Genomic DNA, 14,586 nt, shown 5'->3' with positions numbered 1-14,586 from the left:
GCGAGCTCCTGCCGACTCAACGAGGTTCCCTAATCACCAATAATCCGCATTAATTGCCATCAATTTGGGCTTTGGCCATGTCCATGTCCTGCGGTCAGCAGATGTCCTTCGATTTTCGAGGACCACCAGCGGGCAGATTGCTGAAATATTTCAGGATTTTAAAAAATCACTACAGTTTCTTTCTGTATGAGCAAGAATCAATGGTCCAATGTCCAGCATAAAATGTTATGATACACTGAAAAAAACTAATATTTTCCTCTTGTTTATATTTCTGTTCGAACTTTTTTCTAAAACTAGATGGTTCTTTAAAATATCAAAATACCCGAGTACCAAATTAATGGGAAAACCTAAGTAAAACCAGATCACATCGATCGTGATTGGAATTATTAAACTTTAGTAGTTGTGTGTATAAACTATTCTAATTCGAATCGTTTTCGCTCTCTTTGGGGATACTCAACCATTATTTTGATTGATTAGAAAAGAGATTTTTGATATTTGATGAAAGTGCCCAGACACTTGAATTTTCCCCCCAGCCAACAACCACAAATAGTTGTTATCACCACTGCTCGGAGATAAGTTAAAATGAAAATATTAATTCGCGGTTGGGTTTTCCAATTGTTTTGGTCTGATAATTTTATTTTGATTCCACAGAATGCGGAGGCAATTCACGGTCGCATTTTATAATCATTTAATTTTCGATTTGATAGGAAGTTCATTTGTTGAGAGGGTAAGTCCAACTTAAAATACGCGTTTTAGTTTTTTAGCTATTCATTTAGAGTCAGGGATTGGATAGTTTTTAAATGCTTCGCAGTTAAGCTGAAAGAGATTTCCTAAAGGTATTGGGAAAACCTTTTGAGAAATGAAAACAAATACGTAATATTTTTGTAAATACTTTTTGTGTGTGATTTTTGTTTTTTATTTGGTTTTGTTTCAAATTCGATTTTTGTGTTAGATCTCTTTTCGCGCTAAAACTTATGGCTAGACAAAAAAATTGATTTCTCGCTTAGACGACTAGTTAAACATAATGATTAAAAATAGCTAAATTCGCATATTATCCATCGAAAAAAATAGGTTCTCAAAAAAAAAGTTATGAGTGTTACAACTAGTTAGCTATGTACAAATTGTGTTGTTGTTTTGTGTTGAAATGAAATTGAACTAAAGTTTGCTTTCTTGGTATTTTCTTTTTGGGCTGAGTTTTTGAGTTTTCGCGTTTTCTGCTGGGATTTGTAAAAAATCCTGGTGAAAATCGAGGGCCTGTGATTCAAACTCGTCGCACGATTTTATGAGTCCGAGCATAAAACTTCGCCGGAGTCTGATTTCCAGGATGGGGTCCTTTGTCCTCTATCCATTATCCACTATCCTCTATCCATAACTTTTGCTCAGCTAGTCGATGCTGCTGCTCCCGCTGCCGTTTATCCATCTATCCCACTGATGAGGCTGCTCCGTTTGCCGGCCGGAGGCGTCGTAACTTATAACACTATATCACAATTATAATTTTGCCCGCTTGCCGCTCTGCGCCGCCGCTGTTTTATCACTTTGTTTTCTTCATTCCTCCAGATTTTGGGGATCAGATGCCCTAGTAGGGCCGCCACACGGTCTTCTGCTGCACGGCGGCGCTCTTGATCTTGGTGGTCGTTTCCGGCGACGGCTGGCGGCTGTTGGCGACCGCTCCTGGACCGCTCTCGTGGTAGAGCGGCTTCATGGCCGAGGGCGCCTTCAGGTCGCAGCGCATGCGAAGGGGCGCCACATCCAGGCTCTTGTCCAGGTCGAACTCAGACTTGACCACGTCGATCTGCTCGTCGTCGGAGTCGCCGTCGCTGGCGGACTGCTCGTGGATGGAGCTCGTCTCGATGGAGGTGTTCAGCTTCAGCAGGACGTGTTGCTGGGTGGGCGAGGAGCTGGAGGGCCTGGAGGAGGCGGGGCTGACGTGGACCGGCTCGCTCTGGTGGTGCAGTGCAGCATTGCGGGCCCGCAGGCCTGCTGCCGCGGCAAAGTTATACGGATGGAAGGCGTGTGGCGTGGCTGCCTTGGCGGCGGCTGCGGCGGCCACATGGTTGAATGGGAACTGGGGAATGGCATAGGGCGTGGCAGGCGCCGCTCCCGGTGGTGATGGCATCATGGCCGCAGGTTGTCCCGCCGCCGCCGCCACTGCTGCCGCCGGATGTGGATACTCAGATGGCTGAACCGCCGACGAGGAGCTGGTGGCCACCGATGGATTGGGATTTGGCGACACCGAGGAGGCCGACGACTTGGCCAGGGCCGGATGATGCACCTGGGCTGCCTGGGCGGCTGCCTGGTGGCGGAAGTAGTCCGCATAGCCGTAGGTCATGTACGCCGCATCCAGCCAAGCGGGATTCAGCATGAACGGGTTGAACGCGCCGGGATGGGGATAGCCATAGCCTGGAAGGATAAAGAAAAAAGGCGGGAAGTCAGTAAAGCACAACTCGTATTTCATCGGAATGCGTTTTAAAAAGGGTTGGGGTGGGGGATTTGATTGGCGGTAATGGATCTCAAGATCCTTGGATATATGTATCAAAACCAAATGGCAAAAGGTTACGCAAATATGATGATATTATCTTTAAGATACAGTAATCAATGAAATTGTTTCAAAAGTGACCGATCATTTAAAGTTGTGTTTAAAAATGGCATTAGTTATTTAAGATCATAACTAGTTAGTATTGGCAAATGTTTTAAAAACTATGAAGATTGAAATTGAAGATATGCAAACGGTTTCTGAATTGGTTTTTGGGGATCTTTGGGAGTGGTGGATCAAACTGAAAACATAATGGAAACTAAAAAACTCACTTTGCTTACTTCTTGGCTCCCGTGGCCCGTCGACGGTCACCTTGATGGCTTTACTGTAGCTGGCGATCTGCACCGGATAGGTGGCGATGGTGATGGTCAGCGTGAAGGACTTGCCGCGTCCCGATCGGCCCACGAAGCGCAGATCGTTGAACTTGGCCACCTGGTTCTTCATGGTCGTGGTGCAGTTCCTCAGCTCGCCGCAGTAGTTCTCGTCGTTGCCGCACTTGATGGACACCAGGGTGCCATCGGGCACGTCGTCCAGGGCGATCACCTTGAAGGCTCCGGGCAGCGACTTGTTCGACCGCCAGTGGTTGGGCAGGGCGCTGCAGAGGATCGAGGGCGATCCGGTCTGGGCCAGCTCGCCGTGGTACTCCTGCAGCATCTCGTGCAGGCTGGCAAACATGTCGGTCATCGAGCTGGGCATCTTGGCGGAGTTCTGCGGACTGGTGGTGGCGTTGCTGCTCGAGCTGGTGTTGTTCGTGCTGAGATCTGGTGTGGAGCTGCCCGTGCTGCTGGCCGAGTGGGTGCTCGTGTTGGCCAGACTCTGGGCGGGATTGATGGCGATTGCGGAGGCGGTGGCAACGTTGTTACTCTGCTGCGGCCCAGGACCCTGGGCTACCGCGGCCGCTGCGGCGGCTGCTGCGGCGGCGGCAGCGGCCAGGACCTGTGTGTTGTTGGCCACCATCGTTGGACCCGCTGGCAGATGCATCTCGTATCCGAATGTGGAAATCGTAGCCGTAATCCTGGGGCTGTCGACGGTTGCCGGATTTCTATTGCGGATTCTCGGTATGCACTTCACTATATCAAGGGTCACTTGGAAAAAATTCGTTTGGTCTTTGGATTGGATTGGATTGTTTCGCGATTTCGAACTCTGCTTATTTCGAGCCTGTTTCTGTTTTCCAAAGTCGAAATTGATATATTTCTCTGTGCGTTCTCGACACGCTAAAGTCGCTGAGTGAACTGATTCTCTGCTGCGATCGTTGGCAGTATTTAAAGTGGAATGCGCTGCTCGCCGCCTCTGTCGACGGCTCTGCCGGCGTTTGTGCCCCGTCCCACTTGCACGGCGCTAGCGCCGTCTCTTTCCCGCCCATTATCCTGGGCGGTATGGTGGTGTGGTTGGCTACCTACGCACACAGGCGCGCCTTTAAGGGTGCCGGGGCAGGTATATATCGGTATATCGAGCAACCACCATTGCCGCCGCAACAACAACCACAGCAAAAAATTTCCCATTTTTCCATTGCGGTCTGTCTGTGTGTTTGTGTGTGTGTGGCTGTGTGCGAGTGTGCCTGTGTACGTGAGAGAGAAGTCGCTTGTTACTTGTGGCCAAAAAGGAAAAAATAACAGCGGAAAAAAGGAAAATCGCATGGGCGAGAGCGAGAAAGAGAGAGAGAGTGATGGCCTGGAAATTGCACCAAAGAAAAACTCAAAAAAGAAATACACCGAGACTTTTCCACTCTCTCGCTCTGGCTCTGGCTCTCGCTCCCTCTCTCGCTTTTCCCCACGGGCGGTCTGGAAATTGTGTGCGTTTTCCTTTTCTTCGCTTTGAATTTTATTTTTTTCGCCACGCACGCCAAAAGAAAACGGCCGTGCAACAGTTTCCCATTTTCCACTTCCAGCGGCGCGCGTGTTTTGGCGGCCCTCCCGCGGAGGCGGTCGTCGAGGGGGGCGGGGGCGGGCGGTACAGGTAGGCACCCATGACCAAACGGGGGGTTCCCTTCCTTCACCTCTCCTTCTCGTTCCCTTGCCTTCCCTTCCCCGAGTTGCTAGGATGCCAGGGGCGTCCTGCCGACAGGACATGAGGACTCAATTAGTCCGTGCGAGGAGGGATCAGGTTGCGAAATTATCATAAATATTATCACAAGCATCAGGAGAGCTATCACTACGATTTTCGGATAAAAGGATACAAGCCTTTAAATTTCATTAACCATATGATTTTGGAACATGGGACTTCCAATTATGATAATAATCTATATATAGTACATAATGGCAGGATTCTCCCCAGATGAGGTACACACTATCGCATACTACCATAAAATGAATTATATTTTCATTTATATTTCTATTTATTATCATACATTTGCTTTAGAAATACTATGATCTTTACGGTATATCACAATCACACTGTTCGAAAGGAAAATTTATGGATTAAAATATAACATCTTAAGGACACATAATAGTTATAATAATACAACTACAACATTAGCAATATATATTAAATACATAACTTCTAGTGCTACCACTAATTTGTTTTTCAGGCTTAATCGTTTTAATAATCTGTTCAGAAAACTAACCATTATCCACATAATTTTATTCAAAGTAAGTTAGTTAAGTACTTTAAGAACAGATATAATTAATAAACATACACACGTGCATAATAACATTGCGTCCCATTGTTTGAAAATGTCCCAAAAATTAGTGTTTCATTCAAAATAATCAGAAATCCCCGGCTGATCATATTACGGCACACTGATCCCTCAGTGTTGCTCAATGTTTTTCTCGATTCCGCCCAAATTTACTTTATCGCCGATGTCGGAACTCGGAACTCGATCAACTGATCTGCAATCTCCGATCTGGATCTGTCCAACTAACACCCATTGTCAGGTCCGGTCCGCTTCCAGTACTATCTAAGATGCAGTGCCACCGATCTCTCCGGGGATCGAACTTAATCCTAATGCTGATCGGGCGATTATCCTGCGATTAGTCCTGTAAATATTTGTGCGCCTCTCAGCTCGTGTGGCGCAATCCGGCTCGATTTCATTTCCATTTTCGCTGCCTGCGATCGCCGATCCTTGATTGGATCAGGTTTAGCTAGCTGATCGGATTTAATCTGATGCGGAAGTGTCATACTTGGAGAAACATCGAGTATCTTTGGCTGCCCACGCCTCTGCACCGCAGTTGAACTCTCTTCAAGCTAATCTACGTTTGGCTAAGTGTCTAGCACTTGAATAGTAATTCAGATTATGGAACTTAGCTTCAAAAACTAACTACTTTATACTGTATATTAAATAAGTTATTAAATTCTTAAGTGCTACAGAATAACACTTGACAGCAATTTAAATATTTGCAATTCCTTGAACCCCCATTTCGTGCAGTGGAACGCAAATCAAGTGCCTGACTGGCCAAAAAATTGCGGCCCACCAAAACAACCTTAAAAACGAGGCCACACAGGACCCGCGAGTTTTCCGAGGTGGAGGACTCTTCCAGGCACCACGAGGAGGAGGAGGAGCGGCAGGAATGGGGAGCATGGCCATACTGGTAGGGGAACCACGAGGCAAGACCAACCAAAATGTCGCGAGAACGCGCCGCTCTCAGCTGGACATTATAGACGCACACTTCCAGTAAATCCAGTGTATCGGCAGCGCTGCCTTTTGTACGTGCGCGGCCGCTCGCTGCGAAGGACCTCGTGTCCCTACACCGATTCCACACCATATAGCCCCGGGATATATGGCAGGACAGCGCAGGTTGAGCGGGCGTGCGACAAGGACGCGATTGCCGATGGCCGATTGACGATTGCCGGTTTCCCGGGAAATCAGCGCTCCTGTCGTCGCCGCTTGGATCCTGCTGCGATTCCTTGGCAATTTGCGACAGGAGCTGCCGCAGCACGCGCATCGCAGGACCCGCCGGAGTGCCTCATAGGGATCACCGAGCACCAGGCATTACCTGCTCTCCATACCGAACTACCAGCGAGCCCACAGGAGCCAAAAGGATCAACCCTTTTTTATGGGCCCTCCGATGCTTTTTTGCGGCCCCAAAAAAGGTGGAAAACTACGTACTTACTGGCTCTGAAGAACCTGGCCCTCAGATGTGCCATCGTACATATATCGCACCTCAAAACAGGTAGTCCAACCGCGCAATCTTAATCCTTTGCTTATGAAAGTCAATCGCCCGGATTAAGCAGCACGCCCCGCAAATATTTTGGCCGATTAGCCGCCGCCACGGGCCATAAAATATTGTCCCAAAAAATAAACTACGAGCATCTGATACGGAAAATGCTTACCTACCTGGCAACCAAAAACTCGAAGGACTTCGCTTTTTAGCGGGATTAACCAACCGATGGGAGACTAAGGTAACCTGTATTCATGTACTCAATATATGCAAAGTTTTTCTCGCTGTTGTTGAGCAGTTAATTAAAAAAAAGAGCGCGGCTTAGTTAGCTAAATTTACTTCTTAAATTGACCCTAAAAAATCAGTCCCGGCTATTTCTAAATGCAGATATTTTTGGTGCTTTAGTTTAGTACGCAAGCTACTCGAATCTGTAAGATACTATATCAGTGTGATTAAAAATGTCTGTACTTACCCCTAAAAACGCAATCTTAACTAGTTCTTAGTACAGATTATTCAGAATAGTATTTTAGTAATCAAGCTACGATACAGGCTGCTAACTGTGAGATACGATTTCACTTATGCAAATGCCGTGCCGCTCCTGAATAAATTTCCTCCAAATGAATGGCTATCGGAACTACGATCGCTGGGAGATCTGTGCATTCCGCACCTCCGAGGAGCGGACAAACGAGTACTCCGTTCATCCCCCAATCACCACGGCGATCATTTGCATTATTCATAAACGTGCGCGAGATCCCTCCCCCTCGCAGAAAGAGACGACACCAGGCGAACGAAAGAGAGGCAGCTACGCTCGAGGGGCTGGGGTAACCGCAGAGATCGGCCAACCGTTGGCGAGCAGATGCTACGGAAATAGCTGACATCCAAGAGGGGATGATTTATTACTAGGGCGATCGTTGTGGGAGCGAGCGAGACGGCTGCGCCGATCGTGGCTCCGCCTCTGCTCATGGAGCTCCTCGCTCATCCGTTAGCCAGGCAATACTGAATGCACAGGGATCCCAGTTACCAGTTACCAGGAGCCAGGAGCCAGAACCCAAGGAGAAGCCCAGAACCCCACCGAAAATCACCGACAGAGAGCGGAAAACTCAGCCACCGTGGAAATTCCAGTGGCGCAGGGGAAATGCTCACTGGCACAGGAGAATAAAAAACAAAAGCGACTGCCAATCGAGGAACATTTTTGTACCCTTCGGTGTTTGGTTAATTTAACTATTTCAAATGGCAAGTGAAGATAACAATATTGATAACTTTAACTATTTTTTTAACTATTTTAACTATTATATTATATATTTTAACTATTTAAACTATTCAACATACACATAAAACATATTTGGTAGTAAAAAATAAAATATTTTTTAATAGCTCAAAGGCGTTTATAATAAATAGCAAATTTGTTAAGTAGAATAAAATGTGCATAAATGCTATTTTAAGGGGAAACAAACTTATTAATTCCTAATGAATATATTTGGAAATATGCTGAAAAGTGTATTTAACAATTTGTGCCGCCAATTTGCGCATTGTTCTTTATTTACAAAAGGCAGCAGCAGTGGAAAAGCGGGCAGCGCGGCGGCAGCGGAGCGACTGCGGCTGCGGCGTTGTGTAAGTGAATTGTGGTTTGTTGTTTTGGTTGTGGCGCTGGCAGTGCTGCCGGCAGCGACGTCGGCAGCGGCTTCCGACCGCTCCTCCCCATCCCCCTCCCCCGCTGGCGACGACGTCCTTCAACCCTCGGAAAAAATTACACCACAGCCGGTTCACCACTTTCCATTGGAAAACGCTTGTTTGAGTGATTTTTTTCTGCATTCTGGGGGTGTTTTTTATTTTCTTTCGTGTGGTGAGAAACGGGGAATGAGTGTGTTTCGGGTTTCCTTCTGTTTTTCTTTTTACCTTTTCCTTTTCCTTTTTTTGGTTTTCTTTTTTTTCTTTGCCTTTGCGACACTCCCACAAAATTGTGTTTTGGTTAGGTGGCCATGCATTGGCTGGCTTTCCACCGTTTTCCACACACTTTTCCGGCTGCCAGCTGTTCTTTGGCCCGTGTGCGCTACTCCATCTTGCCCGAATCCCAGGATCCTTGGAATGCTTGGGACTCATGTCATGGATTTTTCAGCGATCATTTGTGCTCCTTGTTTGCACATACACATTTCCTCAGTTTTCGTTGACTTGGCCCCTCTCTATTTACTTCTACAACAATGGATTTTTGGCAGGAGCGATCCGTAACCATTTTGAATGGACTTTCTTTTGGGCCCGCGACAATTAGCCAAGGGAAAATGGAAGAGGGGAAAATTGGTGGGGGGAAGGCGCAGCTGTCCGATCGGCGTTGAAATCCTAATGATCTCTGGCGATTGTTACACATGTCCCCTACAAATTGTTTACAAAAAACTCCCGAAAAAACGGAAAAACTCTGAAGAAAAGTCGGAGGAGTGTGCAAGTTGTTTCCATTTGTTGGCACAACAAAGGTTCTTCGGTTATGTTTTGGGCTGTTTGTGATCAAAGGACACTTTTCGATATCATCGGCATCGTTTTATTTTATCTTTTGATATTTATAGTAAGTTTTCTATCAATACGGATCATTTGATTTATGGTTTCTTATTCGAGACCTGCCTGTTATTTCTATTTTAAAGTTACTGAATGTGTTGATAGGGGATCATTTCTCTTTATTCTGTTTATATATATTTCTTGTTTCAGTAGGAAATTGAATTTTGAAATGCCTAAAACGGGTTGGCACTCAATGCATCGGCCACCCTCTGCAGAAGGTCGATCTGTCCTCGATTAAATACGTTTTCCCATCAAACGATCCTCCATTTTATGCCGCCTCCTCATCCCCTTTCATCTTTATGAAACCCGGAGGCATGGGAACCTCCCCGGCGCTAACTTGTGAACTGCAACTTTTGGCTTTGTAAATGGGTATATATGCACATACTTACATATATCGAAATCGCGGCTATATACAGCCAGCACGCTCCGCACACACACATGCCCTCGAACTTCCGATGGGCAGACAATGTGCAGATTAGAGCTGGAAATCCGTTAAGTCCGCCCGAGGAGTGCGTCCTTAATGCGATTGCGACCCCTTTTGGATAGCGGGCAGGAAGCCAGGTACCAGTTTTGAGATCTGTTCCCATTTGATATGTAAAAAACGCACTCCGGCTGGGTATCGAATTTCGCATAATTGGCGGCCATTTTGAAGTGGCATATGCCGCGCCATTCGGTTGTAGGGTATTGCGTGGCTTGAATGGTCGGAGGGAGACTTGGCTGGCTCCTCTGCTGCGCCTTCGTCCCCGGATTCTCCTTGATTTTTTCCACATTTTTTGCATTTTCCTGCCATTTTCCCCACTTTTTCCAGCTGCTATTGTGTTTTGCTTCCTTTTCCAACAGTGGCTTAGACTACAGAAGGGGCTTTGCCTCCGATTATTTAAATTCTCCTGCTTTATACTTTCGTATTAAATCTTTCTACTTATTGTTAGTTAGTTGGCTAATGATGAATTAAAAATTCATTTTATTTAAAAAAAAACTTATTTATTTCCAAATGTTTTTCAACTATGTATATATATTTATTTTCGTAATTTTTACAAAACGTAACCAGTTTTATTTAGGTCTTTGGTTATGTTGCCTTTAGCCCCAGAAAAAGGACGCCCCTGCTCGTTCGCGTCTCCATGACAACTCTTTTTTACCAAGCTTGTATCGCTCTCTCTGTCCGTTTGGCACGTCCCGTCTCTATCTGGCTGGAAAAACGGAGAGCGCGTCTTGGAAAACGCTCCTGTCCGTCGCACGTTTCATGTTTCAATTTTGTATTTCTTTTTTTGTTTTCCCCGTTCGCTTGGCATTTCCTTTTCCTTTCCACCCCGAAAAGCCAGACACCGAGTGGGTTAAAGGGGTGGTCTTCCGCCGGCACTGGGGGCGCGCGGGGGTTAAGGGCGGCGGCAGCTGCGGCCACAAAACTAGTTTGGCTTTGGCTTTGCCAGAGAGAGAGAGGTCCTTCGGCCTTCGGTCCTTTGGCCCTTTTGGTGCTTGGGCGAACAGAGCGAGACGGCACGAGTGGGCGAACGGGGCGGGGGTTAAACCATATTTTCCACCCACTTTTCTGGTTTTTCCTCTGGTCGACCGTCTTAGCCCGCCAAGGGTTGCAAATCAAAACGCGGTTTGCTGGTTTGTATTTCTGGCCAAAGTCGTCGTAACTTTTCAAGCATCTCCGCGCAGGAAAGAGACGGGTAGACGGGTGCAAGAGAGACGGAGACAGAGCCAGGGATGTGGGGTTAAAAAATAAAACCAAGGAAGCAACGCTCGACATTAAAGAGTTCTCAGCGCCATTATTGACACTTGGGTGCACCGAAAACAAAAACCAAAATTTTAATATACATTTTAGATTAAGATTGAATCGCTAACAAAAAACACTACTTTCTTTATTGAAATGTTTTTGGCATTCTTGTGCAAAATTGAATCTAAAACTTCGCACTAATTCAAGTTAATAAAAACATAAATACAAACATAACATGATTAATTAATAGAAAAGGTGAACCATAATTTAACATAGTTGTATGAAACGTATTTTTTTGAGCAATGTTTGGGGGGTTAACCCCCGTCACCCCATATCACACTTGTAGCCCCTCTCTCACTGGAAGTTGTCAACTTGTATGCATAATTGCCTTGAATTTTTATGCCCAGCTTGCGCAGTTTTTTACGCTCTCTCTTCTCCCCGTCTCTGTCACTCCCCCATATTGCTGTCTCTCTCTCTCTTGGGGCTTGGCCTGCCCGGCACTGTGGGGTTAAGCCATTTGTTTGCCGTTCTGTTGTTTGTGTGCAATTTTAGTTTGGGATTTTCGTGGCATTTTTGTGGCCTTTTGTCTGGTTAACCGTGGTTGGTTATTGGTCAACACCGAAAGAGATGGGGCGATCGAGTGGGAATGAGAGGGCATGATAGGAAGCGAGTGGGTCGAAAGTTTGTCAATGGAGTAAACCGCTAAAAAAATATTAACTTGACCAAAAATGCTTGATTAACTCGCGTCTCGATTTAAATACGCACATTAAATCGGATGGCAAACAATGGAGGTCTGCAATACAATCATATGTATGTATATACGAATGACCACGAAGAGTTATGGCGAAAAATCAGGATGGCTATAATCGATGCACACATGTCCACAAAGGGGCAATGATGTCGGACAAAAATGGCTTAATTTGTAATTCAATGGTATTCTATGTAGACTCAAGAATTTTATCATCGGTTTGTAGAGTAGTTAACTTGTATTCCGATTATTTTCCCGAGTTTAATGGGAATGGCTAACCGAATAACATAAGTTAAAACGACATAATCTCAACCCAATGCAAGCGGATATTTAATATTTATATTTAAATATTCAAATGGAACCCGTTTAATCACAATTATATTATTTACCGAATAACTATTTACGAGTATATAAACTACTTATCGTAATGCATCCTTACAAGATGTTGTACCAATAAAGTAATGAACCTTTAATTACTTTCCCATTGAACTTCTAAGGTAATTCACCGACCTACAACAAACTGCTCGACTTTTTTACACCTCAACCGCAGAAAATAGAAAGAAGGACACTGTGCGAAAAAAAAAGACGATCAGTGGACAAAGGAAGATCGAAATTGTGGCTAAAAAGCCAAAGCCAAGGGACAATGGGCCGCATCCATAAAACGCTTGCTCCAGTTTTTTGACCAATTTTTAGTGCAGTTTTTTGTGAGGCCATCGTTTTTTCTATGGGCCAACAAAGGCGAGGATCACTTCCAGCGAAGGACGAGGGATCCTGTGCAGCAATTATGCGGAAAAGCAGAGCAGGAATTCTCAACTTTGCTACAGTTTTTTCCTCCTCGCCCTCTGTTCTGCTTTATGGCCGGCTTGTTAAAAAAGAATCATAAAAATTATTTAGATCTAGATCAGGTCCTCAGCGAGGACCTCATAAATCTGCTGAGCTGACCTACAAATGGCGAAATTCCCAGAAGCCGCAGGACTTGCGTAATAATTTGCATTTTTTTCTGCGCCTCTTAGAAGGAATTTTTTGTGTGCTGGCCGTGGGCGTTCTTCTCTTTTTGCGCTGCTTCATTCATGGGCCCATGAAATTGGCCCAAAAATTACCTAAGAAGCGTAAAACGAGAGCAGCCATAAAGGACCCTCGGGCGTCCTGCTGCGTCGATGTCCTACTTTTTTGCATGTTTTTCGAGCAATAAAAATCCTGTCGTCGAGGATTTCCGAATTTTTTTCGTCCTAAAAAGATTGGAGGGAGCCGAAGATTCGAACTAATTGAGGCGGGTGGTGCGTAGTGCCTCTTTATGATGGATTGATCCCTGATCCCGGCCCTCGCCCCTCGACTGACCTCATAAAAATTTCCAAAAATAGGAAAAAACAATATAAAGAACTTACGCTGCGCGACCAAAAAATAGAACACTAAAAACTGGTCAGAAACTGGAGCAGATACAGCGAAATTGCCATACCTTTGTGTTTTTTTATTTGCATTTGTATTTTTATTTTTTGTTCAGTATCCCTGCAGCAGCGCCACCTGCTGTTTATTGCCAACATGTCGCGATTTTTTCGTACACCATAAAAAATGAGGTGGGAGTTCGCAGTCTAACCCCCAAAAACAGTGAGCTGCTCGTTAGGAAGGCTAGAAAAAAACAAAAACAACAGCAACAACAGCTACAGAAGAGGAAGCGACGAAGGATGTGGGGAACTCTTGTTGTGTTAATAATTTGACATTTTATTTGTCAAAAAGAAGAAATCTGCGGGGCAAACAATCAAAAATGACAACACTTGGGCTATAAAAAAGTAAACAAAGCGCAAGGAAAGCGGAAAATGGAAAGCCCTGCTTCCTCCAGACGGCGTGAAAAGTTTGCACAAAGGGATTTATGACAGTAGTCAAGTGGGGCAAATGTGCAAATTCACAAAATACTTCATCAAGTGTTGCGAAAGTCGCGCTTCCAGTGTTTTTTGCCAATTACACAGCATTTAAACGGGATTACAATTTGCCAGACATTTGATTAAAGGTTGAGCAAGGGTTAGACCTTTATTTTCTCCATGTACAGAAAATAAACAATAATTGCAATCTACGGAAACTACCATCTTTGTCCCAAAAACCAATGCACAATTGCAAGGAAATCCTTGTGTAAATGCCCTCCTGATTAGTCTAAGCAAATTGTTATTGAATACCAGCAAATCGGCGCATAAAGGTAAAGTTTTATAGCCATTTTGCATTCGCATTGACCCTTCCTCACAGACTGTTGAAAATAAACCCCAAACGGAATCGAAGTGCTCCCCCGATAAAGCGCATAATCGCTAAAAATTCTCATGTTCATGTAATTTGTTTGGCATACGAGTTGGGATTGGTTTCTGGGATCGGGGATCTGGGGTCGGGGATCCGAGCTTTGGGGTTTGGGTTACGGAGGTGTCATAATATATGGACACCGATTGCACAAGGCACTTCGCACAGTCACAGGTGACGGGGGCTGCCATTTCTGTGGTGTTTTCTAGGGTATAGTGGGGTATGTTGGGTATAGGGTATAGGTTGGGTGGCAAAAAATTAAGAGACTGAGGAGAAATAAAAATACAATGCATTTCATTATGTAATTGTAATATAATTCTTATAATAATGGGCTAGGACAAATGCCTGTTGAATATCTTAAGAGTCATACTTTTTTTTTAGAAGTGTAAGCTTTCTTGTACATTGTTAACACTTTAATTCAATGTGCTCTGCGATAAATCTTTCCAGCACCCAGTTTTACCATAAGTCTGAAACATAACATAGTTAGGATCGTATTGCCAAAAGTTCTTGAAACAGGGTATCCCCCAGGTCCTTACAGACAGTGCAAGTTTCCGGGCTCGTTTGTATGCTTAGCATGATTACATTGGGCTACCCCCAAAGTCGAGTTCCGTATGCAAAACGTTTCGTGTTCGGTTGTTGTTTATTTATTCGCGCCTCCCGTTGC

General features: G+C 45.1%; 1 protein-coding gene and 1 long non-coding RNA gene across 3 annotated transcripts; both read right to left on the bottom strand.

Moving 5' to 3' along the window:
* Positions 1–889: 889 nt before the first annotated feature.
* Positions 890–3,760, bottom strand: LOC6615154 (segmentation protein Runt). 2 transcript variants are annotated; one of them, XM_002039534.2, is made up of 2 exons: positions 2,806–3,760; positions 890–2,400 (listed from the first exon to the last, which is right to left on the bottom strand). In XM_002039534.2, the coding sequence occupies exons 1-2, from the start codon at positions 3,512–3,514 to the stop codon at positions 1,577–1,579; spliced, it is 1,533 nt and encodes a 510-aa protein (XP_002039570.1). In that variant the 5' UTR covers positions 3,515–3,760; the 3' UTR covers positions 890–1,576. The 2 variants fall into 2 exon arrangements, with proteins under 2 accessions (XP_002039570.1, XP_032581661.1); XM_032725770.1 differs by having other exon boundaries at positions 2,815–3,760.
* Positions 3,761–3,945: 185 nt separating this feature from the next.
* LOC116802194 lies at positions 3,946–7,362 on the bottom strand. Its single transcript, XR_004362559.1, has 3 exons — positions 7,103–7,362; positions 4,375–4,684; positions 3,946–4,091 (listed from the first exon to the last, which is right to left on the bottom strand). It is a non-coding gene; the product is annotated as an uncharacterized LOC116802194 (long non-coding RNA).
* Between the last annotated feature and the right edge of the window lie 7,224 nt (positions 7,363–14,586).

Source organism: Drosophila sechellia, chromosome X (genome assembly GCF_004382195.2).
Source record: "Drosophila sechellia strain sech25 chromosome X, ASM438219v1, whole genome shotgun sequence".
Taxonomy (NCBI): Eukaryota; Metazoa; Arthropoda; class Insecta; order Diptera; family Drosophilidae; genus Drosophila; species Drosophila sechellia.
The sequence above is the reverse complement of the archived record's forward strand: the minus strand, read 5'-3'. Positions and strand labels throughout refer to the sequence as shown.